This window comes from Leopardus geoffroyi, chromosome B1 (genome assembly GCF_018350155.1).
Source record: "Leopardus geoffroyi isolate Oge1 chromosome B1, O.geoffroyi_Oge1_pat1.0, whole genome shotgun sequence".
NCBI lineage: Eukaryota > Metazoa > Chordata > Mammalia > Carnivora > Felidae > Leopardus > Leopardus geoffroyi.
In genome coordinates this window covers 48639597-48663219 of record NC_059327.1, presented here as the reverse complement: position 1 = coordinate 48663219, position 23623 = coordinate 48639597, and the positions used below count along the sequence as shown (strand labels likewise).

The 23623-nt window shown below is 52.8% G+C and overlaps 1 protein-coding gene across 1 annotated transcript in view; it reads right to left on the bottom strand.

The window, feature by feature from the left end:
• LOC123589309 (L-gulonolactone oxidase) overlaps nucleotides 1-20196 on the bottom strand; it is a 34772-nt gene extending 14576 nt beyond the window's left edge. The window contains exons 1-6 of the mRNA XM_045461247.1: nucleotides 19828-20196; nucleotides 18805-18906; nucleotides 15887-16012; nucleotides 13889-13983; nucleotides 9543-9633; nucleotides 5812-5997 (exon numbers count right to left, since the gene is read on the bottom strand). Of these exons, the coding sequence (XP_045317203.1) occupies nucleotides 5812-5997; nucleotides 9543-9633; nucleotides 13889-13983; nucleotides 15887-16012; nucleotides 18805-18906; nucleotides 19828-19830 (603 nt within the window). The 5' untranslated portion in view covers nucleotides 19831-20196. The remainder of the gene's footprint in view (nucleotides 1-5811; nucleotides 5998-9542; nucleotides 9634-13888; nucleotides 13984-15886; nucleotides 16013-18804; nucleotides 18907-19827) is intronic.
• Nucleotides 20197-23623: the final 3427 nt, after the last annotated feature.

Here is a 23623-nt window from a genome sequence, read left to right as displayed (position 1 = left end):
CTAACTTTATGTGCAAGAAGCAATTGTCCTCCTTTGTCCTGGCTCCCTAACTCTCACTTCTCGAATGCTCCTCGGGAGCCCGGGATCGGCCAACCTGGAGGGCGTGGCCATCAGGGAAAAGCCCATACCCAGAGAGGACACGATGCTGGGGAGCTGTGTGCAGGCCCGATGTAGACGCAAACACTCAGGGCAGCACGGTTTGCACCCCCAGGGGAGGTGGGGCAACTTCCTATGAATCCGAATGGTCAGAAGCCAGGAGCAGGTACCCCGATGCAGGATCAGGAGGGTGCACTGTCTTCCTAATGGTCGTCAAAATCGTCATGCCTCCTGAAGGCTACATCCAATTATTGTTCCTTTTAGAGTCCAGGAAACCTTTTAGATTACAAGCTTAATCTAAATCCTTTTAGCTTTAGATTAGATCCCAGGCCAAGCAAGAGTGGGGAGAAGTTGATCTAATGATGAGTTTCTGATCCTTCCTCCTCCTCCGTGGGCTTGTTTCCTTCGAGGGGAGCAAGGCAGCAGGCCCGTGTTGTGGATTTGCACATCCTCTTAGCTTTTCCTCCTCAGTATTCACAGCCTCTCGAAGGTGCCCTTTAAAGGCTACATTGCGTGGAGAGAGCAAAAGCAAATGGCAGAGGAGGCCGTTTATTGCCCACACCCTTTGGAATAAATCACAGGGCTGCAAATGCCACCGACCCTCTGTCCTTGTTTATGGCCTGCAACTGTGGCGAAGGCTGTCGGCAGGGCATGACAGAAGCTGCTGGGCCTCTCCGGGAGCCGAAAGGGAGGGATCCACAGAGCGCTTGCTGACTCACAGCGTCCTGCTCCGTGAGCCCTCTCGGGGTGAGCTGGGGTCTATGTTGGAGCAGTGGGGGTGTTCCCACAGGGCTCATGCCTCTCCTCACGGATGATGCCAGAGGTGACCCTCTGCCTCCAGAGGGTGGCGAGGAGGTGGGACAGATTTGTGTCCAAGCTCTGCACTCACTTCCTGAATGTCAGAGCTGAAGAAGACCTCGGGGGCCACCGACTTTGACCCTACTTTTAAAAAATAAAGAAAATGGCTCCCCCCAAATGGGAGGGATTTGCTCAAGCTCACACAGGGTAGCAGCACAGCCAGCCTCAGGGGCCCTGCCTCCCTCCCTGGAGCCTTTTCATTACATCTTGTTGAGTGTTTATTGCTGTGTAATTGTGTGTGTGTGTGTGTGTGTGTGTGTGTGTGTGTGTGTGTCTACTTTGTCTTTTAGGGGAGGAAACTGCAATTGCTACCTTCAGGTGTCATCACAGCCTTTCAAAATCAAAGAAGTTGAGGGGACGCCTAGGTGGCTCAGTTGGTTGAGCATCTGACTCTTGATTTCGGCTCAGATCATAATCTCATGGTTCATGGGATCCAGCCCTGCATCAGGTTCTGAGCTGACAGTGCAGAGTCTGCTTGGGATTCTCTCTCTCCCTCTGTCTCTGCCCCTGCTATGCTCTCTCTCTCTCTCTCCCCCCTCACTCCCTCCCTCTCAAAATAAATAAATGAACATTAAAGAAAAAAAAAAGTTGCAAGCTTTGAGAAGAATGTGGCGCATTGGCTGGAGTCACCTGGAATTTTCAAGGATGTTGCGTCCAAGTTAGAAGTCTCCATGTTGAGATAAGTTGGAGGCAAAAAAACCCCTTGAGCTCTGGACAGACACAGAGGCCAGCCAGAGTGTGTGTGTGCACGCACATGCCTGTGTGAGTGTGTAGGGGGAGGATGGCCTGAGATCAGCCTCCACTGGAACCAGGACTTGGCCATAATCAGTCTCAGTCAATCTCAGCTGGGTCAAAGGAAGAGCCGAAAGAGGACAGACCAGGTCTTAGGAGACCATCCATCCACTCAGCCACACTATCCTGGTAGGAACCTGGGGACCAACCCTACTGGCAAAAAAGAAGCAATCTCTTTATCTCTGGGTCAAAACCTTTAGCTTAACAAGTTCTGCCCTACATGAGAGGCAGGAGAATAGATTCAACAATAAAGCACATTACAGCCCCTTTCTGCTTGAAAGTGCTCTGTCCTGCCCATCTCCCCTCCTCGTTGGTGATGCTCACCTGTCCCTCAAGCTGCCTCACGCTCCACTGAATCATCCTCACCAAGGTCAGCTACAGCCTTCCGATGACCAGACCAGTCAACACCCTGATTCCCCATGGCATTGAACCTTGTTGACCGCTCCATCCTGGACACCCAGTATCCCTTGCCTCTGTAGCCCTCTCTAACCCATCCTCCTCGGTCTCCTTCTTGGCACCCTTTCCATCCTCTCATCCACTCCCTTCTCACCCAAGCCCACTCTCTCTGGGTGACCTTGCCACCCTGCGACCAATCACTTAGGGGACTGATGACCCTCACTTTGGGCTGAATTGTACCCATTCACATTCACATACTGAAGCCCTAACCCCCGGGACCTCAGAATGTGACGACATTTGGAGACAGGGACGTAAAAGAGGTAATTAAGGTTAAATGAGGTCATTGGGTGAGCCTTGATCCAATATGACCAGTGTCCTTAGAAGAAGAGATTAAGACACAGATATGCACAGACAGGAGACACGGCAAGAAGACAGCCATGTATAATCCAAGGCGAGAGTCCCCACAAGGAACCAACCCTGTAGACCTCTTGATCCAGTCTGTGCTATTTGTTACTGCAGCCCTAGCAAATTAATACAACCCCTCAATCTGTATCTCCAGCCTCCGCCTCCCGCCTGAGTGCCAAACCTGCAAAGCCAGCTGCCCTCCAACACCTCCACCTGAGGCACCTCAAACTCGAGTTCCCACCCCAAACTCGTCATCTTGTTCCCCACACCTGCTGTGCCTCCTGGACTCTCCACCCTGGTGGTAGGGCCACCATTTCTGCCTCCTGCCTCCCACTCCACCACTCTGTGCTCAGCTGCCAAGTCCTATGGGTCCCTCATCTCAAACATCGCTTGAGGGGCACCTGGGTGGATCAGTCAGTTAAACACCCAACTCTTGATTTTGGCCCAGGTCATGAGCTCGTGGTTGGTGGGACTGAGCCCTTCGTCGGGCTCCATGCTAACAGTGTGGAGCCTGCTTGGGATTCTCTCTCTCCCTCTCTCTCTCTGCCCCTCCCCTCTACTCTCTCTCTCTCTTTCAAAATAAATAAATAAACTTTAAATATCGCTTGAATTTGTGCTCTAAAAAAGTGGACTTGGCTCGGTATTTCAGTCCCTTGGGTACCTCTCCAGGCTACGCCTACTCTACATCATTCTCTTCTGAATCTCCCTCACAGACTGACTCTGGTCAAACATCTCTCTGCCAGGTTCCCTTTGGACTTGATGGTTGTTCTGAACTATTTCTTTAGCTCCTGGCCAGGCCATCTGTCCTGGCTAATGTCTTCAGTTTCAAGCCCTGGAGCAGGCTGCCTAGTCTGTCACTCCTGGAGCCCCAGCTCCAAGCTTCATTAGCCATGTCAGCATATATGGTTAACCTCAGAGTGGAGACCAAAATGGTCTCTCTTTGTAACCTACCCCTGCGTGCATTTCTATAATTCTCTGTCTGTTAAAAACGCTTTAACTGAGGAGGGCTGGGATGCTTGGTTCAGAAGCAGTAGGGATGAGGGAAGTTGGGGGCTCTGTTTTCTCTTCTCAGCCAGTCTAGGGGCAAGAGAACCTTGAGGGGTACAGAGGACAGAAGGTGGGAGCTGCCAAGGGGGGAAGAAGCAGGCTGTCTCAGAGTCTGCTGAGGAGAAGAAAGGGCTACCCGGCCTGCCCAGCTGCAGCCGGAGAAGAATGTCTGAGCTGTATCTCCGTGGGGGTCCCTGCCACATCCTGCTGCAGGACCAGGATGGAGTGGTCACCCCACTAACAAGTACAGAAGGGAAAGGCCGAGAAGATGAGAGTTCAGTGGGTGCTCAGACTGTTATTCCATGGCCTTAGGAGTTAGCCCTAGAGTCATACGGGTCTCAACTGCCGACCCCACAGCAGGCCTCAACCAACACGCCTGGCACTGGCCAGAACATAGAACACTCCCGAACCCTACTTGGAGTGAACAACAGGTCTATATCTGCTGTTTAGCACTGGTCTGGGAGAGATTGTAGCTGTTTGAGGCAGGCCAAGATGGCCCCAAAGAGCTCACAGTCTGGGCTGGTTCCAGGCAGAGTTGTGTGGGCAGGCCAGACCCTTGTGGGGCTCCCTGGCTTAGCCATAACTTGTCCTTGCCACACAACTCCATGAAATGTCCTTGTCCAGAACTAGCCCTACTTTCTTGGGCCAAGGCTTCATGCAGTTCACTTGCCAATTTTGTCCCATTAGGCTCAGTATTGGTACTCCAGGTGTCCATGCTATACCCCCTTAGAGCCATGGAAGCACTTTCTCACCAACCAGGAGTTCTGGGGATAAATTTCCACCAAACACCATGCCTCTGAGTAGGGGACCTTCTGGACTTAAGGCCTTTTCCTGGTCTTCATGCATTAGACATTTTGGTTCTAGAGAGCAATGTTTCCCTTTTATCATTGACTAGGTGCCGTGGGGGGAATATTTTAATACTGAACTAGACACTTTACATGTGTTATCTGATTTAATCATCAGATTCAATACTTTAAGGTAGATATTATTAACTCTCTTTTTGGATGAAGAAACCAGGGCTTAACAAGGTTACATGGCTGGCTAAGGTTGCAGCTTAGAAGTGGCAGAGCCAACGCTCAAGGCCAGGTCAATTTGATCACAAATCCCACCTTAACCATGTTGGATCAGTAGTGCCTACATCACTGACTGTTCCATCTGTACAGAGGGTCTACTCATATCAAATGATAAGGTGACCATGGAGGAATTCAAAGACCAAGGAACTCAGACCTGTAGATTTGAGTCCTTTAGTGACTACCAGGCATAGATCCTGCCCACAGGCATTTCAGGACTGCTGCATGCTATCCATTCATCCATGCATCCATCCATCCATGCATCCACCATCTATCCATCCATGCACCTGTCCATCCATCTGTCCACCCATCCATCCACTCATTTATCCATCCATGCACCTGTCAATCCATCCATCCATCCATCCGTCCATCCATCCATCCATACACCTGTCCATCCATACGTCCATCCATCCGTCTGTCCATCCATCCGTCCGTCCATCCGTTCATCCATCCATCCATGCATCTGTCCATCCATCCATCCATCCATCCATCCATCCATCCATCCATCTATCCATCCATACACCTGTCCATCCATCCGTCCATCCATCCATCTGTCCGTCCATCCATCCATCCATCCATCCGTTCATCCATCCATCCTTCCACCCATCCATGCATCCATCCATCCGTCCAATCCAGTCATCCAGCTAGCCAACCAAGCATGCTTTTCATGCATTTATAAAACATTGCTATCAATCAGAAGCCATTCTTTCTGCCCTCCATCATCTAGATTCACATCCCCTGCATGTGACCTTAGGCACCCAGCCAGACTGAAAGTTAGCCCACCCACTTTGCTGTGAAGAAGCCATTATAAAGGGAATCCTGGGCACATTTCATGGCTCAGTGTATTTGAGAGTCAATGCCTTCCCAGGGGCAGTCAGCACCCTATCTCCTGTGGCAATTCTCTAACCTCCTTTCTCGCCTGTACCTCTGTCACCCCCTTGCAGTTCCTCTGAGCTTCACTGATCTGCTCAGAAAGGGTTCTGGCCACAGTATCCTTGGGCCAAGGAAGAGCTGGCAAGGTCAGCCCACTCCCCCATTCAGGGGGCCTGCCAAGAGCCACAGGGGGTCATCAGTGGAACACGGCCCACCTGTCCACATCCTCCATTTATTTCCTGAGGTTGAGCGGTGGCGAACAAGAAAGCAGTACCTCATCCAGGGTTGAGGGGAAGGAGATCTCCTGCAAGTGGAACTGAGGCACACACTGCAGGGTGATGGTGAGGATGACTCCCAGGCAGCCCAGGTGCACCCGCGCGGCCTGGAACACCTCCGCGTTGCTGGACTCGGAGCATTCAAGAATGGTCCCATCAGCCGTCAGCAGGGTCAGCGCCACCACCTGGCAGTGGGAGAAGAGTCACGCTTCAGAATCTGGGTGGGCATTTCCTGGAGACTTCGGGTGAGGCCCTCCCTTCCCTGTTTGCCCTTGGAAGTGAGGCCAGGTATCACCTATCACCTGAAGGCCAATGCCACCTGGCCACAGGGGACTGGGGAAAGGAAGGCTAGGTCTGGGCAGCATCGGCCCTCAGCAGGGAGGGGCATCCATTTCATGAGATTCCACGGGAACTCACCACTGCCTTGCCTGTTTGCTGTGGGGATGCAGCAAGGCTCCCCTCTGTGCAGAGGACATCAAAGGTGAGACAGGGCCCCGGTGAGCTGTGAGGTGCTGGTTAACGGTGCCTCGCAGGGTACCTGGGTGCCTCAGTCGGTTAAGTGCCAGACTCTTGCTTTCAGCCCGCGTTTCGTGAGTTCGAGCCCCGCTTTGGGCTCTGTGATGGCAGTGCGGAGCCTGCTTGGGATTCTCTGTCTCCCTCTCTCTCTACCCCTCCCCTGCTCACTCTCTCTCAAAATAAATAAACATTTAAAACAAGAAGAAGACGTTAAGAGCCATTAAAAGAAAGGTGTCTTGCAAAGGAAGGGAGGATATGTGTGCATCGGGGCTAGGGCTGTCCCCGCTGTCCCAGCACAGCCCAGGGGCCAGGGGCCCTTGCAGCCTCTCTCTGCCTGTTGCTCCTCTCGGGCACCATCTCAGCCGAGCTGAGAGTTCATCCTCTCTTTCGGGGACCCACTCATTTCAGGAACTAGATTCTTGGCCACAGTCAGAAACGTCAGTTTCTGCAAAGGGTAGGATACTCAGCAAGAAACGGATGATTAACTCCAGTCTCTCACCCTTGGCCCCATTTCCAAAGGAACGCTCTTTCATTGCTGTGTAAGTACTTCTCCACACTCTGCTACCTGCTAATTTGAGTGGAAATTGCTTTCGACATGTGTGGCTCGGGGTGAGAGAACAGAGAAAGCCGAACTAATTCTAATTAGCAGAGACCGTGGCCAGAGGGGAGAAACTGGCAGAAATGGGGCGCGATGGCCATCGGTAGGCGTGAGAACGTCAGAATGATTTCTATAAAAACCAGATTTTGTCTAAGACCCAGAGCCGTAAATGACAACTGGCTAGTGAAACCCCTCAGCAGGGTCCAGCAAAGGCAGGCACCGCTTTACCAGCTGTGTGACCCTGGGCGTGTGATTCAACCTCTGTTTCCTTACCTGTAAAATGAGGGCAATAACTATCTCAGAGACAGTGTGTGAAGTTTCCAGCCGAGCGTCTGGTATACAGTGGACATTAAAGATGTCAATCCCCTCCCCCGACCCCTGCCATCGGCATAATGCATAAAAGAAAACAGCAGCATTCTCCCACTGCTTTTCCTGGGGCTGGTCCTGCTCAGCTGAGCTTCCCAAGAGAAGGAGCCAGTAAATCTCACGCGCATCTTGATTTGTGGCCACTAAGAATTATTCCATACTGTGCTGACCATTTTTTAGAAACTGCCATCAGCCCTGGATAGCAGACCATGACTGTGGCCTAATCTGGGGCGGGGGGTTGGCTGTTGTGCTGCCTGTCACGCCCCGTTACCATTGGGCTCTCCTGGGCATGGAGCCCAGCTTTCAGGGCGGGGAGGTCATGGCATGTCCACGGAAGGCTCCAAGCACCTGGGAATCGAGTCCCACAAAACCCAGCACGCTTTGCTGCAGCAGCTCTTACTGATGGGAAGAGAGCAGCATGATTACCACAGGGCGCTCAGTGTTCCCCCTTCCCTGGCTCACGCCCTTCCCTCCGGATGCCCCTATCCTGCCTGGGGAGTCTCTGGGGCTCTTGTGGTAGAAAGAGGGAGCAGAGAAGGAAAAACGCAACCAGAACCAGTGCACAACGGTGATGAGAAAGCCAAGTGATGTTTTAAGGAAAAGCATGAACTAGGTTTCCCTCGAGGTGTTGGAGAAAACAAACACAAAGCAAAGTGAATCTCTTAGAAATTGCTTTGGGCTGTTTTCTTCTGATCTCAGAGCTGCTCCGAGACTGGAGCACAGGGGACCCAGCCCCCAGAAGTCACGTTCAGACAGTGCTTGCTGGGGTGTCCGTCTACCTCAGCACGTCGTACAAGAGAGAGCCATACACCTGGCTAGCTGACTTAAGCGATCTGTGTGGTCCAACCCCCAGACATGCTGAAATTTCTTTTATAGCACAGAGGGTGAGCTCCAGAAAGAGCCCTGCCCTACAGGCAAAACCCACTACTGACATTTATTGAGCACTAACTGTGTACCCTCTGCTAAGTACCCCAGATGCATTGCTGTTGTGACCATCCCCATTTTCCAGGTGAGCAAACTGAGGTAGCCTGAGACAGAGACTTCACCCAGGTCACACAGACAGTAGTGGTAAACTGGGATACAAAATCCAAGCCCCAGTGTTTAGCCATAATGCTCCAGTGGCCAGAGGCCCCATGGTCCCTGGGGCGGATGAGCCCTTGCAGGTGTAAGGAAGTCCCTCTACACCTGACACTTAGGAAGTCCCTCTAAATACTGAAAGTTAAAAAAGTCTGTCCTCCAAACGGCGGCTTCTGACACAAATCACGAACTGTCCTTGGCTCGGCCATGTATTTAACTTCTGCTATCTCATATCCTCCTCCTGGGTTGAGGATTATTCTCTCCAGATTACAGATGAAAACAGGGATGTCCAGAGGAGCAAAGAGCTTGCCTCCCTGCACATACCGAGCACATACTGGAGGCAGGTTTTGAACGCAGACCTGAGTCGACAATCTGTATTCATAACCAGTTCCCCAAACCAGATTCTTGTAAAGTTTAAACGCTGCTTTTCAGGGGCGACTGGGTGGCTCTGTCGGTTAAGAATCCGACTTCGGCTCAGGTCATGATCTCGCGGTCTGTGAGTTCGAGCCCCGCATCGGGCTCTGTGCTGACAGCTGAGAGGCTGGAGCCTGCTTCAGATTCTGTGACTCCCTCTCTCTCTGCCCCTCCCCTGCTCGCACTCTGTCTCTGTCTTTCTCAAAAACAAATAAAACGTTAAAACTTTTTTGTTTTTTTTTTTTAAAACCCTGCTTTTCAGTGAAGGTCAGGTACAGATCCAGGCCCACATGTGCTGGACCCCACCCCAGGTGGCCTTGGTCCCTGTCCCGGCCCCTCCTGACTTGCTAACCTGGAAAGACCTCTTGCCCTGTCTGGCTCCTCGCTCAGACCTTTCAGGGGGGATGGAACCTCTTGCCCTGCTTTCCCTTTTCCACAGGGTGGCCAGGAGGCTCCTGAGAGGCAGGGATGCCTCAACATGCATTGTGCCTCCTTCATCACTTGTGTCTGTGGGGGATGAATGAGATTTAGAGGAGATAATGTGGCTGGAGGGCACCTGCCAAATCTGTCAGAGGGGGAGAGCTGGGGTGGCTCTGAGGCTTACAAGGAGCAGAGCCAACACTGCCCACGAAGCCCTTGATTTCCCAGGAGCTTCGGTGAAGAGGCCCCATCCCATCCCCCATCTCTCCCCCACCCCCCACCCCCCACCCCCCGCCCCCGTCCCCAGCAGTCAGTGGAGCAGAGAAGCAGGGGACTCACCAGGGTGGGTAGGATGCCATGTTTGATCCCTGTGTTGTGCGTTCCGGACCCAATGACGCCCCCTGCAGTCACATCTGACACAGCTCCCAGGCTGGGCTCAACAGGAGGGGCAAAAGGGACACAAGGGACCAGTCAGGCTCCCCTGAGACAATTCCCACCCCCTCCACTGGGTTGCAGTGCGACGCTCCTCAGAGCAGAAGAATAGATGCATCTCTTGCCCGGGTTCTTGCTCCGAATATACCATGACTTAGCTTGTCTGACTTGTTGGCCTTTCTCTTCTCTGAGCCTCAGTTTTCTCATCACAGTGACCTATTAGAGAAACTGGTAGGGGCGTGGCTCACTCAGCTCTGCCTGCCTGGCTCTGGGGTTTCTGCAGCATAGAACATCCCCTTCCTCTGTCCCCATCTGCCAACAAGATCTTCACCAACCAAAGGCCCAAATGCACCTGCTAACACCTCTCTAGACCCAGACTGTCAAGGCCTGCGAAGTCCCTGAGGGAGTGAGCTGGTTCAAACAGCTCACACAGCTGTCCCAGGAGGGTGTGAGCAGCCCTGAGCTGTCAGGATAGGAGGGGGAGGAGACTGTATCACCTCCAGGCTCAGAAACTGTCAGTGGTGGGGGGATGGGGGGGGGGCGTCTGGGTGGCTCAGTCAGTTAAAGCCTCTGGACTCTTGATTTCAGCTCAGGTCATGAGTTCGAGCCCCACTTTGGGTTCTGTGCTGACAGTGCAGAACCTGCTTGGGATTCTGTCTCCCTCTCTCTCTGCCCCTCCCCTGCTCGCTCTCTATCTCTCTCTTTCAACAATAAATAAACATTAAAAAAGAAAGAAAGACGGGGTGCCCGGGTGGCTCAGTCGGTTGAGTGTCCGACTTCAGCTCAGGTCATGATCTCGCGGTCCAAAAGAAAGAAACAAAGAAAGAGAGAAACAAAGAAACAAAGAAAGAAAGAAAAGAGTCAGGGGCTCCTCGGTGCCCCCATGATAAACCCACATCTCTCAGCCCAGACTTCTGGGCCTTGGAAGGAATAATACCAGAACTGTGCATGCACAGGAAGGACCAGGGTCCTGAAGGGGAGCAGGACCGCTCTGGAGACCTGTGCTCTGGGGGCAGGAATTAGAAAGATGTGCCCAGATCTCGGGGTGAAGGAAAAAGAGTGGCTCAGGAGTTCAAAACTCTTACTTCTTAGGAGTGTTCTCTGAGACATCCCAGCCCTAGCTTAAAGGAGAAGGCAACTGATGTTTACTGAGGGCCCCCTGGGTGCCCAGGCGATGGGTGCGTTGTATGCTGCACGATATATCTTCACAATAGCCCAGCCCCCCTCAGTTTATACTGAAGACCTGGGCTCTGCAAGGTAAAGCAATGTGCCCACCCTCTCGCAGACACAAAATGGGAGACTGAGGATTTGACACGCCCTGGCTCTCAGCACAGACCTGGGGCCCCTGAGGCAGGCTGGGCCCTGCCTCCCAAAGACGCTGGAGGACACCTGCTGTTAATGATTAGAAAGTCTAGTCTCAGACCTTCCTGTGGATGAGACCTGGGGGCTGTCCTGGCAGAATGGGAAGAGGACAAAAAAAACAAAAAAAAACACAAAAACACAAAAAAAACCCTTTCCAGCCTACCCGTACCCACCCACCTCCACCACCTTTGTGTCTAGTCTTGTCTCTTTGTCCACATTAGTTGGGTTACTTCTGAAAATACCAGAATCTTAAAGAGGACCATAGAATCCTGCCCTAGGGACATCTTCCAACGTGTGGAAAGCCTCGAAGATGTTCATCACAGCATTAGGTAGAACAGTGAAAAACTGAGAACAATCCCCAGCAAGGGGGTGGTTAATCGAATTGCAATGTGTCCTCTCTTCCCCATGAACTTTACCGGACAAAAAAGCAGTTCGGAAACAGGCTCGTGACCCCCGTGTTAAGAGAAATAAACTGGATAAAAGTGAGGCCCTCAGGGAGAAGGGTCAAGGAAGGAAGGATTAGACTCTGACCTCTGAGGGGCTGGAGATAACAAGCCAAGGGGAAAGGTCACCTCCAGAATCTGTGGAGCCAGATGACAAAGCCAGGTGAACAAGAACTGACATTTAGTGAGCTCCTCACGTGGGACATCTTTCACTCATCCAGTCCTCTGAGCACCCTGCTTCAAGACCCATTTTCTAGATGAGAACACTGAGGCCCAGACGGGTCAAGGAACTTGAAGCAAGATGTGCACCCAGGCCACCTGCTTCTAGAGCTGGGGTCTCCACCTTGCTGCTGTCCTGCCTCCTCTGGTTCACCGCACAGTGGAACATTCCAGAGCCTTCCGGCTATGTAAGCCACTTTGCCTCAGACCCCGGTTTCTTCATCTGTAAAAGGGTTATATTCCTCATCTGTCGAGCACCCAGCGTGCAGCCTGATAGTGTGGGGCTTCCCTTCACCCCCCGGCCACAGACACTCCTGAAGTTCCCACAGCACCCTTACAGCTGTCGACCTAGGCTCCCCTGAGGCACGCAGGATAGGACATCCTGACTCCTGAGTGGCAGAAGGGCCCATGCGGGCAGTATTGGAGGAGGACTGGGTCCCCAGGGAGGACAGGGATATATTATAAGCAGGGCGCAGAGATGCTTCAGAGTCCAGAAGCTAAAGCCCGTAGTTCATAGACCATGTCTCTTCCTGTGGTCCTTGTCACAGATTCTGTCCCACCATCTGCTCATAGGTCCCTGCATGCCCCCCACACTCTCCCCCTTTTGGACTTCTCTCTCTTTAAGTGCTACCTGTTTTCTTTCTTTCTTTTTTTTTTTTTTAAACTTTATTTATTTTGAGAGAAAGAGAGAGAGAGCAGGGGAGGGGCAGAGAGAGAGGGAGAGAGAGAGAATCTCAGCGCAGAGCCCGATGTCGGCCTTGAACTCACAAACTGTGAGATCATGGCCTGAGCCGAAATCAAGAGTCAGACCCTTAACCGGCTGAGCCACCCAGGCGCCCCTCCCGCTCCTGCTCACAACGTTCCCTCTGCCTGAGTCCCTTCTCTCCTCTTTCTTTCTGGTTTCTTCCTGATCATCGTTTAGGACTCAGTCCAGGAGCCCCTCCTACAAGCTTGCTGATTCCCATCCCTCACAGCGTCCTCTGCCTGCCGAGGCTGAACCCAGGGCCCCCTGAGAGCCCTGAAGTGTCCCAAACACCTCTCTGACATTGCACCTATCGTCCTGCATTATGCTTAACACTTTGTGTGACTGAGTGCCCCTCGCCAGCAGCTCCTTGCAAGTGGGAGCTGGGTTTTATTCATCTTTGCCTCTTCAGGGCCTGAGCAAGACCTGCACATGCTAGACGCTCCATAAATGTTTGAGTTGCCATGATCTTTGGAGAAGCAGGAACAGGATGGTTTCCGGAGTAAAAGAGGTGTAGCGATGCCTCAGGGCCTGTGATTAGAGAGCTAAGGCAAACGGGCCCCACCCTCCCCCAAGACAAACCACAGGCTTCCATGCATGCAGTTTCCGGTTGCAAAGAAAGTGCTACCCCGATATCCAAAATACAGTCACCTTTTTCCAATGGTTGAAGTTCTACACTTAGACATTCAATCCTTTGGCTTTGTTTGCCACCTGTTTCAATGGAAAGCCCCTGATCTTAAACCTGAGCCATCGCCGACTCCTCGTCCGGAGGGAGAGAGGAGTGCAGCCACAAGGAGGTGCCCCAGGAAGTCAGCATGCCCTCCCATTCCTCCATGCTTATTTTGCACATTTTTCTGTCTGGGTCCATAGTGTTGTTCGTTGCAAGTTTTAAGAAAAATTTAATCCAGGGGCACCTGGGTGCCTCAGTCAGTTAAGCGTCGACTCTTGGTTTGGGCTCAGGTCATGATCTCATGGTTCATCAGTTCGAGTCCTGCATGGAGCTCTACGCTGACAGTGTGGAGCCTGCTTAGGATTCTCTCTCTCTCCCTCTCTCACTGCCCCTTCCCCGCTCGTGCTGTCTTTCTCTCTCTCAAAATAAATAAATAAACTTAAAAAAAAAAAAAGCAGCTCTTTCTGCCCACACATCCTGGCCCCGTGCTTTAATAAATTCACCTTTTTTGCTCTCCCCTCCCCCACCCCCCGCCAAAAAAAATTTTAATCCATGGTTTTCCTGCCCCTTTACAAGACTGTTGCTTAATGCTTGGCCCATCTCTGGCTTGTTTCTTTCTATTCTCACATGAGTGCCTGAACTCACGGGGGATGAGGAGACAGATAACCCCTGGGGGAGGAACAGGGGTCCAGAGGAAGAGGATGCACCCTGGGAAGTGTTTCTCTCTCTCCTGCCAGATCCTTGAGTGTCCGGCCAAGGCCAGGGCAAGGGGTGGTGGGCAGTGTTGGCCCCCCAGGAATGGAAGAGCCGTTCTTACTTGGACAAGGCCAGGCCATGCTTGCCCAGCTGTGGGTGCAGGTCAGACAGGAGAATGCCGGCCTCCACAGTCACCTGCTTCTTCTCTGTGTCCACCTGCAAGAGACCAGCACAGGCTGGGATGAGCTAGGCTATCGACCAACCCTCACCCAGAAACCACATTCCCATGAATATGAGCACGTCTGTCCCAGCCCGTGGTCAGCTCAAGCTGACCTCTCGCTGCAGGCAGCTGAAGGGGGTGTGGGCAGAGCCCTGGAGTGCTGGGGCTGTGGGAATACAGTCATCCCTCTCTTATTTACAGCGGATAATGCGTTCCAAGACCCCCAGTGGATGACTGAAGCCACATCTAACACTGAACTTTACATATACCATATTTTCCCCATATGTTTACCTATGATAAAGTTCAATTTATAAATTATGCACAGTAAGAGAGTAACAACAATAACTAAAGATAAAACAGAACAATTATGACAATATATTTAATAAAAGTTACGTGAATGTGGCTTCTGTCTCTCTTAAAATATCTTCTTGTACTGTCCTCAGCCTTTTTTGTCTTGTAAGGATGTGAGATGATACAATGCCTACGTGACGATGAGATTAAGTGAGATAAAGGGCTTAGGAATTGTGACCTAGGATTAGGTGATGGTTGGCCTTCTGATAATATGTCAAAAGGCAGATCATCTGCTTTCAGAGGGTGGTTGACCTCTGAAACCGCGGAAAAAGAAACCACAGATAATGGGGGGACTGGTGTATTCTGTGTAACCCCTTCTTCCCACAGGGGAGGAAATAAAGAGCAGGGAAAAGAAGGGGCTCACTCAAGGTCACTGCCATAACTCCACTTACTCCCAACCCCGCCCCACCTGGACCAGAAAGTAGGATTCCTGGATGGTCGTGCATAATCACCAACTAAGGAGGGCCTATTCCTACAAGGGCTTGATTCTACCAGATGGAGTCCCAATTCTCCACTTATTCTCACCGGGGAGGTCTTAGGCAAAGACTGAGGACTGGAAGGGGACAGAAGTTCCCTGCCACGCACAAGAAGCGTTCTAGAAGACCCCTGGCAGCCCAGGGAAGTGGGAGCAGACTCTGCTTTCCCAGGGAGGAGACTGAAGTTCAGGGACTTTAAGTTGCTCACCCAAGGTCACGTAAGCATCGGCGGTGGCACTGAGAGGAGAATTTACATCTGTGGGACTCCAAATCCCAAGCTCATTCGACTGACCCTGAGCACAGAGCTGGGCAAAATCAATTGTTGGAGCCCAATCCTCACTAATTAGCAATCAGAGTTCATTACTGCCATGACTGACATCTTGACCAGAACATTTTCTATGGGGTGGAGACTGTCAGCCTGAGCAAAGAAATAAATAATAGAGAGAAACCTAGAACTTCGGCCAGCAGGGCTGGGGGTTGGCGGGGGCGGGGGGCGGAGGTTATTTGGCAAAAACTACAGCTCAGGGGAGCCGGCCCTGTCAGGAGAGAAGGCCCTGTCTGGCTTCCACTTCCTGGCAGGTGCCTGACAAGTGCTGGCCGAAATGCATGGACAGCATCCCAGCACAGCGCTGGTGTCAGACCCCCGAGTTTGTGCCCAGCTCTGCTACTGATTGGCTGTGTAACCCTAGGCAAGTCACTTGCCCTCTCTGATCTTGTTTCCCCATGTGTAAAACTAGCTGGATGTAAATCCTTCCGATCTGGGACTGTGAGTCCACCTTTGGGGATCTGATTTGCCATTTTTGTTCTAGAGAAGCAGAGAGGAGGCACTGGCAGGAGGAAGGAGACGAACATTCTCTCTGTGGCCACAAGGAGGCACATACAGCTGCCAAGAAGCCTGAGCAAGCCCAGGGAGGGCTCCGGGGAGGGGTGATGGTGGGCAGGTCAGAAATTGGGGTGTCACTTTGGACTCAGGGGCAGGGAGGGGATCGGGCCTGGGGGCAGAAGCTAAGGAGTTTCCGCCCAAGGTCTGGGAGGGAGGCTGAGGCTGGGGGAAGCCGAGGGCTCTGAGTACCTGCAGAACCCGGTTCATCTTGCCCATGTGGATCATGAAGCCATCGGTGCAGGCGATGTCCGAGGGTGAGTGGCCACCTCCCACCACCTTCACCCGCTTGTTCTGCTGCCTGGCCAGGGCCAGCACCTGCCGAGGCAATGCTGGAGTCAGCCGGGGGCCAGAGACCTGGCAGGGCCTGCAGGGGGGTGAACCGCCCAGGCTGCCAAGGCCCCTGCCTGGCTGGAGGCCGCTGTGCGGTCCAGTCCGGGAAAGAGAGCCAGGGCGAAGAGCCAGGAAGTGAGCGGCACGCAGAGCGGAATCATGCTAAGGTGGGACTCCCATGCCCCTTCCTTGCTGCGGCTGGGAGCTCCTCGGTGGGCACACCCGATCACACTCTTTGCCAGCACGAAGCCTTCTGAGGGCACCCCAGTGCCTTCAGAGTAAGGTCCCAGCTCCTCATCCTGGCCTACACGGGCTCAGCGGCCTCCCAGGCTGGAATGAAGGCTGCTGGGGTGAAAGTGGCTTCCTCTGACTTTGTAACTGTGTCTCTCCCGGGCCCAGCCCTCGTCTCTAGTGATCACGGAATGAATAAATTAATTAACAAATGCATGGTATCACTTACATGAATCCATTCCCTTTTACCCTCACATCCCTGCTCCAAAACCTCACATCTGCTACCCAGAACACTGGCCTTACTCACAGCGTGTACCACAAGGGGTTCCATGAGCAAGTGAGACTGGGAAGGGTTCTGTCCTCCCTAGCTCCTTTCTCCACCCACCGCGTACATGGCATGTTTAAGACTACAGGCTCTACAGTAAAGAAATCTGTTTAACACCATCTTCTGTGAGCCCCCTTGGCCACACCGCCAATTTTTATTTTCACCTGACCCTATTAGCCCTCCGGGGAAATGTCAGCCTGCAGCGGCCTCAGCCTGTTAGGAATTCACAGTTGTGTGGACCAGCACAGCTTAGAACGGCCTTGATTTATGGCCATATCAGCATACCTCCAACATTTTCCTCAGCTCAGAGGAAAGCCAGTAGTTGCCTCGGCATTCAAGGTCCTCTAATCCTGCCTTCCCAGCCTTCCTCTTCTGCCCTCCGTCCACTCATCCCCTCCAGGCACTTGGGTCCCCGTCTCTGCCGCTTCTGATGGCTCCCCGGGCATGCTCCTCACTTTCTCTTGCTCAGTGCTCTTCCCCTGCGTGAGAAGCTGGAGGCTTTGAATCAGACAATCCCTGTGGGACTCCTGGCTCTGATGTTTATTAATATGGGAAAACGACAAAACCTCTGGTAGCCTCAGTCTATCCATCTGTGAAATGGAGATAATAATCACCATGTCTCAGGAGAGCATGGAATTGAAGAGAGAATAGATATGCAGCACAGCGTTCTGACTTAGGGTCACTTCACGGGGACTGTATCGTCCAGACTGCTGTTCTCCGAGTGCGCTCCCACACCCACGCCCGTGCGCACACTCGCACACACGCGCACGCAGAGTGAACTCCTTCCTCCTCGGTACCCTACTGGCGCTGGTGGAGCGGCACCTGTATCCTCTGGAGCTAGTTGCATGCATGCTTGACTGAGGTGCAAGCCTTTAAGGGTCTCTACGGTTTGGGTCTTGTCCATTCATTCATTCATTCATTCAACAGTGATTCAAGTGCTTTCTGTGGCCAGGGACAGTGCCGGGTGCTGAGGATACAATGGGAAACAAGCCAAGCATGGTCGTACATCCTTATGAGAAGGAGAGCCAGAAGCATGAACATGTTCAAGTCGACAAAGTAATTGCAAGTTAGGAATATGCAATGAAGGAAAGAAACAAGGAGCTGAGACAGAGACCGCTGGGGACAGTGGTGACGTGGTCTGGGAATCCACTGAGGAGCTGAAGTTTACCCTGAGCCCTAAAGGAGGAAAAGGTGTTAGTCATGTGAAAAGTGAAGGGATAGGCATTCTGGCAGTGGGAACAGCAAGTGCAAAGGCCCTGGGGTAGGAAAAAGTTCGGTTTATCTTATGAACAAAGAATGAACCAAGGCCAGGTGATGCATGGCCTTCGGGAGTCAAGTTAGGCTTTTACTCCACAAATAATAGAGAGCCTGTGGGGGCTCCTGGGTGGCTCAGTTGGTTAAGCATCCAGCTTCGGCTCAGATCATGAGCTCAGGGTTCATGGGTTTGAGCCTTGCTTCAGGCCCTGGACTGACAGCTCAGAGCCTGAAGTCTGCTTCGGATTCTGTGTGTCCCTTTCTCTCTGCCCCTCCCCCACTTGTGTTCTCCCTCTCTCTCAAAAATAAATAAATAAACATTAAACAGTGAGCCTGTGAAGGGATTTAAGCAGAGAGTAGCCCAGTCCAACTTACATTTAAGAAAATTACTTCTGCTGAGGTGGAAAGTGCATTCAAAGGACGTGAGAATTGAGGCAGGGAGACCGGGGCCATGGCCGCCGCAGGTCATGGTGAGTGAGGAAGGGATGGCGGAGTGGGCATGGAGATTGGCAATGGTGCTGAAGAGAAGGGGATGGGTTCTGGAAGCCTCTGGGGCAAGACTTGCTGACTGCGGATAAGGGTAAAGAAAAGACAGTGACCCACTTCCTGGCTTCCCAGGCGCCCCATGCAGAGACAGGGGTAGAAGAGGGTGGAGTCAACAACACAAGAGACTCAAAGCACTGGAAATGTAGTCTGGGGCAAGTAAGCCTGTGATGACCTTGAGACACACAACGAGAGAAGTCACATGCAAGTCTGCGGCCAGAGAAGAGATCTGAGCTGGAAATGAAATGCTGGCAGCCATTGGTGGCACGGGAAGGGGTAACGTGGAGCTGTAGCAGGGGAGTGGGGGCCAGGAGCCTGGAAATTTTCAGGCTTCATGGAGCTGTCTCCTGGCCGGCAGCTCTGAGGTGGGGGTGGGGGTGAGGGCAGGGCGACCCAACTTCCTGTCTGGGGCAGGGACACTCACCTCTCTGACCTCCTCCACGGACGTGGGCTGGTAGTACATTTCTGGGCAACAGCCGTAGGTCCTCGCCCAGTTTTGGAACTTGACTCCTTTGTACCCATGGACCTGCGACAGGAAAAGAGCTGGGTCATCACAGACATGTGGCTGCGCGCTGCCCCGACGGCCGTCCCGGGCTCCCGCCAATGCAGGATGGGAGGCCGGGGCCGGGGCGCTGAGCCAGGGGCCGGTGGGAAGATTAAACGGACGTCGGAGGCTCTGAAGATGCGGGACTTCCTGTTTGTTCTCTCCCTTGACCCCTCATGGCCACGTGGGCAGAGCACACAGAGGACGCTGCCCATTCTTAGCAGAAACGATGGGGCTGGGGGTGGAGCCCGAAAAAGCAGGACTCAGGGCCCCTGCCCCTCCCCCCACTCCGTCCCGGGCACCTCTCTGAGGCACCCAGCAGAAGGCGTACTCCGGTCCAGCAGGGACACTGGGGAAGGGGTTGCGCGAGTGGGCCTGGTGGCCCAAGAAGGACTTGGAGCTGGCCTTCAGCTCTCCTATGAGGCTTCTCCCACCAAGAAGGGCCAAGTCTGGGGGACTCCACTGCAGCCTTTCTGGCCTCTAAACCAAAGCAGGGAGCTCTGGGGATAAGACTCCCACGAGTTGGATATGAGCTGTGTCCTGAGCACTGTACAAGATCCGTACACGTGGTACCTTATTTAGACCTTACAATAATGCCACAAAATAGGTAATACTACTCCCATTTTCAGGAGCAGAAACTGAAGCCCAGAGAGGTGAGGTAACTTCCCCAAACACACACAGCAATCAAATGAAGACACTAGAGTCCTACCCAGGCCTCCATCTCTTCCATGCCTTCCCCAAGACCCCAGTGCCGCCCCTAGAGCCTCAAGTCCAATGCAAGAGGGTCCCCATGGCCTCCCCCAGGCCCTAGACTTGACCTAATTCTGTCCTCCCACGTCTGGCCCGTGGGCCCAGCCTGAACGCAGCCCTGCTGGGCTGACGGGCTGTGCCGTGCGATCCTACCATGGCTGCGGCGGTGGGTCGGTGGCCTTGGCAGACTGAGGCTCCCTCCGGGAACAGAGCACGGGGCAGCAGCGTGCAGAGGCGAGGTGGGGCGACGGACGGTCTGGAGCGGAAAGCACAGCGGCCTCCGAGCACAGGGCTGACTCTGTATCTACTGCATACCGAGGGGCTTCGGGCGGCAAAGGTGGGTAAACAGTGTTGCGACAAGCTCCACCCGAACAGATAGCCAGACAGCAGCGCAGGCCCTGCCCCCTGCCCCCTGCCCCGGGGGCCCTTCTCAGGCAGCGAGGTGGAAGAGAGGAGTTTAAGAGGCAGCTGTTCTGTCCCTGGACGCTGCTTGAGCTCTGACCCCAGCTCTGGGTATTCTGGACCCAAAGGACCCTACAGCTTCCAAACGGGATCCTTAATTCCATAGGTCAGCAGAGGCTGTGACGTGGAGGGTCTGTGGGGGTCTTCATGCAGGGGCTGCCTTGGTGTCCCCTTGGAGGAGGACACACATGGCACCCCAGGGCAGGCGCAGTCAGGATCTGTGTTAGCTCATCTGTCCGACTTGGGGGATGAATACACCAAGCCCCCCATCGTTATAGAGACAGGACGGGAGGCTGGTGGCAGTAGCACCGGGTGGGGAAGGGAGACGAGGGACCCTCCGCTCAGGCACTCTTCCAGCAGAGGCCTTTCCCAGGCTTTATGGGTTCCTCCTCCAGGCTCTGCCTGTTAACCTCTGGGAACCTCATTTTCCTCCCCAATAAAGTTGGGGAACTTTTGCCGAATTCTCTGCGTCGATATAAAGGTGAGAGCAGATCTATGAGGAGCATGGGACCCAACGGGAGCTTGAGATGACAGCAAGCTCTTGCATCTGCCCCGGCCATGAGCTTGCTGGTGGCAGGATTCTCCGGACACGCCAGCCTGAGCTGGTGCCTGGCACGGAGCCAGCGCCCCAAGCGCAGTTGTGCAACAAACAATCCCGGCCTGTCAGATCTCTCCAAGCCAAGGGCTGGTGTCTGGTGCGAAAGCAGGGGAGGAGGAAAGGGCAGGCTGAAGGAGCGGAGCTGGGGTCAGAGATGCGCCCGAAAAGTCCTAGCAAGGGGGAGGGTCAGAGGCACACCCGTATCCCCCGGAGCAGGATTTCTGCCAAGCTACCGAGTGTGTGTGTGTGTGTGTGTGTGTGTGTGTGTGTGTGATTGTACCCCCACCCCAGATGCAAATGTACGAGTATGAGGTAGGAGTGTGCTCATTACAGGGAAAGCCTGGCTCAGGAGGTGACTGTTTACGGTGACTCGGCAGCTCAGTCATGGAGAGGGGAGTCCCAGGGCCACAGAACTGATCCTTTGGGGAAGGGCTGTGTTAGAGGCTGAACTGTGTTCCTCCCAAATTCCTACGTTGAAGCCTTAGCCCCCAGCACCTCAGGATGTGACTGTATTTGGAGAGAGGGGCTTTAAAGAGGTCATGAAGCTAAAGTGATGTCATCAGGATGGGCCCTGATCTAATATGACTGGTGTCCTAATAAGAGGAGCACACAGAGGAGAGGCCATGGGAAGACTCTGGAAAAGGCAGCCATCTGCAAGCCAAGAAGAGAAGCCTCAGGAGAAGCCACCCCTGCCGACGACTGCTTGATCTCAGGCTTCCAGCCTCCGGAACTGGGAATAAATAAATCTCCGCTGTTGAAGCCACTCAGTCCGTGGTAGTTTGTTAGGGCGGCCCGAGAAAATTAATGCCTGGTGTCTACAAGCTCCTGAGGCTGGGATCTCCACGGGGGCCTTCGCGAGAGAGAAGAGCGAGGCCTGGCTCTTGCCTCTGAGCCCGGTTCACTTGGGCTGTCCCTGATGGGAGACGCAGGGCCTGTGCCCTCTGACGCTGCCGGCTCCACTGTCTGAGAGGAGGGAGCCTGGGGGGACCTCCCCATAGGGCCTCAGACCCTGGCTGGGAAGGGCAGGGCTTGGTGAGGGAGACAGTGGTTGGAGGCCTTGGGGCTGAGGGGTGGAGAAAGCACCTGGTTGGCCACTGTCCCAAAGCCCTGGAAGGAGGCCCATGGCAGGGAGGGGAGGCGAGCACGGAGGTTCACCCCAAATAAATAACTTGTTTCCCACTCACCCACAGTCAGACCCAAGGTCTCTCCTTTTGGAGAACGCATTCTATGCTGAGACCTCCTGGAAGCCAGGCGCTGCAGGGTGTGGGTGGGCCTGGGCTGTGCCCTGGAACTGCCCGAGGGGCTCCCTTCCCTCCTCGGTTGGAAGATTTCCCAGCCTGGAATCACGCACCATTTTCTCTTTGCCTCTTGCTACTGCCCTTGAATGGGAACGCTTTCTCCCCTATCCCCGCCAAGCCAGTCACATCAATTTTGCCAATTGCCTTTATGGAGAAACAGAAAATGACATGAGAAAAATATAAACATCAGCAAAAAGTATCAGTTAATTTAATGTGCAATGCCACCATCCCGTGATTCAGGTGGATGGTTTATTGCTTATTCTTTCTTGCGTGAAGGACTCAGCTGGTTCAGTAATTGCTGAGTCTTAATTTTTTCTAACGTTTGTGGACAAGGGAAATTAATGCTGCTGTTTCAGTGGTCATTGAAGCTTTTTTGACCTTTTCCCCTCCCATACTTGTTAGTCAGTCAGAGTGAGGTCCTTAATATACAACTTACATGTGGTAACTTAACACTTCTTTGAAATAGTGTGAATATCTGGGAGAGTGTTTAATGACTTCTGATCTGCAGATATTACTTTCTTGTGCTACTAATTCAAGTTCACTCAATACACACGGCAAAGAAGGATGACACAGTCTAAAACGCCCCCTGCTTCTCAGAGTTGAATCCAGGATAATTGATGGAGACAAAGACCAAATATCCATCTCCTCAATCTATTCAAATGGCAAGAAAGATGACAGTTTGGCGGCTTCTCTGGCATTTTCTTACTTTGAGTTACATAAGCCAAGAATTGTTTCTGTCTTTGAAATTCTGACACAAGCCAGTCACACCGAGTCTCCCATGCTGATACATTCTGCCCCGTTCTGGGGGGTTGTGACGAAGTGCCTAAGAAACACAAGGTAGGTCTTAGCCAAGGTCTTTAAGCTAGGGTTACTTTTTAATTGATTAAAAATGAGTTTACGGGGAGGCGCCTGGGTGGTTTAGTTGGTTAAGCATCTGACTCCTGATCTCAGCTCAGGTCTTGATCTCAGGGTCATGGGTTAAAGCCCTGCATTGGGCTCTATGCTGGGCATGAAGCCTACTTAAAAAAATAAAAATAAATAAATAAATAAATAAATAAAATAGAATGAGTTTATGACCCATGGGAGAAAATATCTGTAAATCATATATCTTACAAGGGATTAATATCCACAATATATAAAGAAGTCATGCAACTCAACATGAAAGCAAATATTAATTAAAAATGGGCAAAGAAGGGGTGCCTGGCTGGCTTAGTTGGTTAAGCATCCGACTTTGGCTCAGGTCATGATCTCGCAGCTAGTGAGTAGTTAGAGCCCCACAGCAGGCTCTCTGCTGTCAGCACAGAGCCCGCTTCAGATCTTCTGTCCTCTCCTCTCTCTGCCACCACCCCCCCCCCCCCCCGGTCACACACTCTCTCAAAAATAAATACAATTAAAAAAAAAAAGAAACCTTCTGCATCGCCGATGGGAATGCTGTTACGGGTTTGGTGCAGCCACTCTGGAAAACAGTATGGTGGAGCCTCAAACAATTAAACACAGAAGGACCACATGATCCAGTAATTCCACCTCTGGGTATATGCTCAGAACAGAAAGCAGAGACTCGAAGGGGTATCTGTACACCATGTTCATGGCA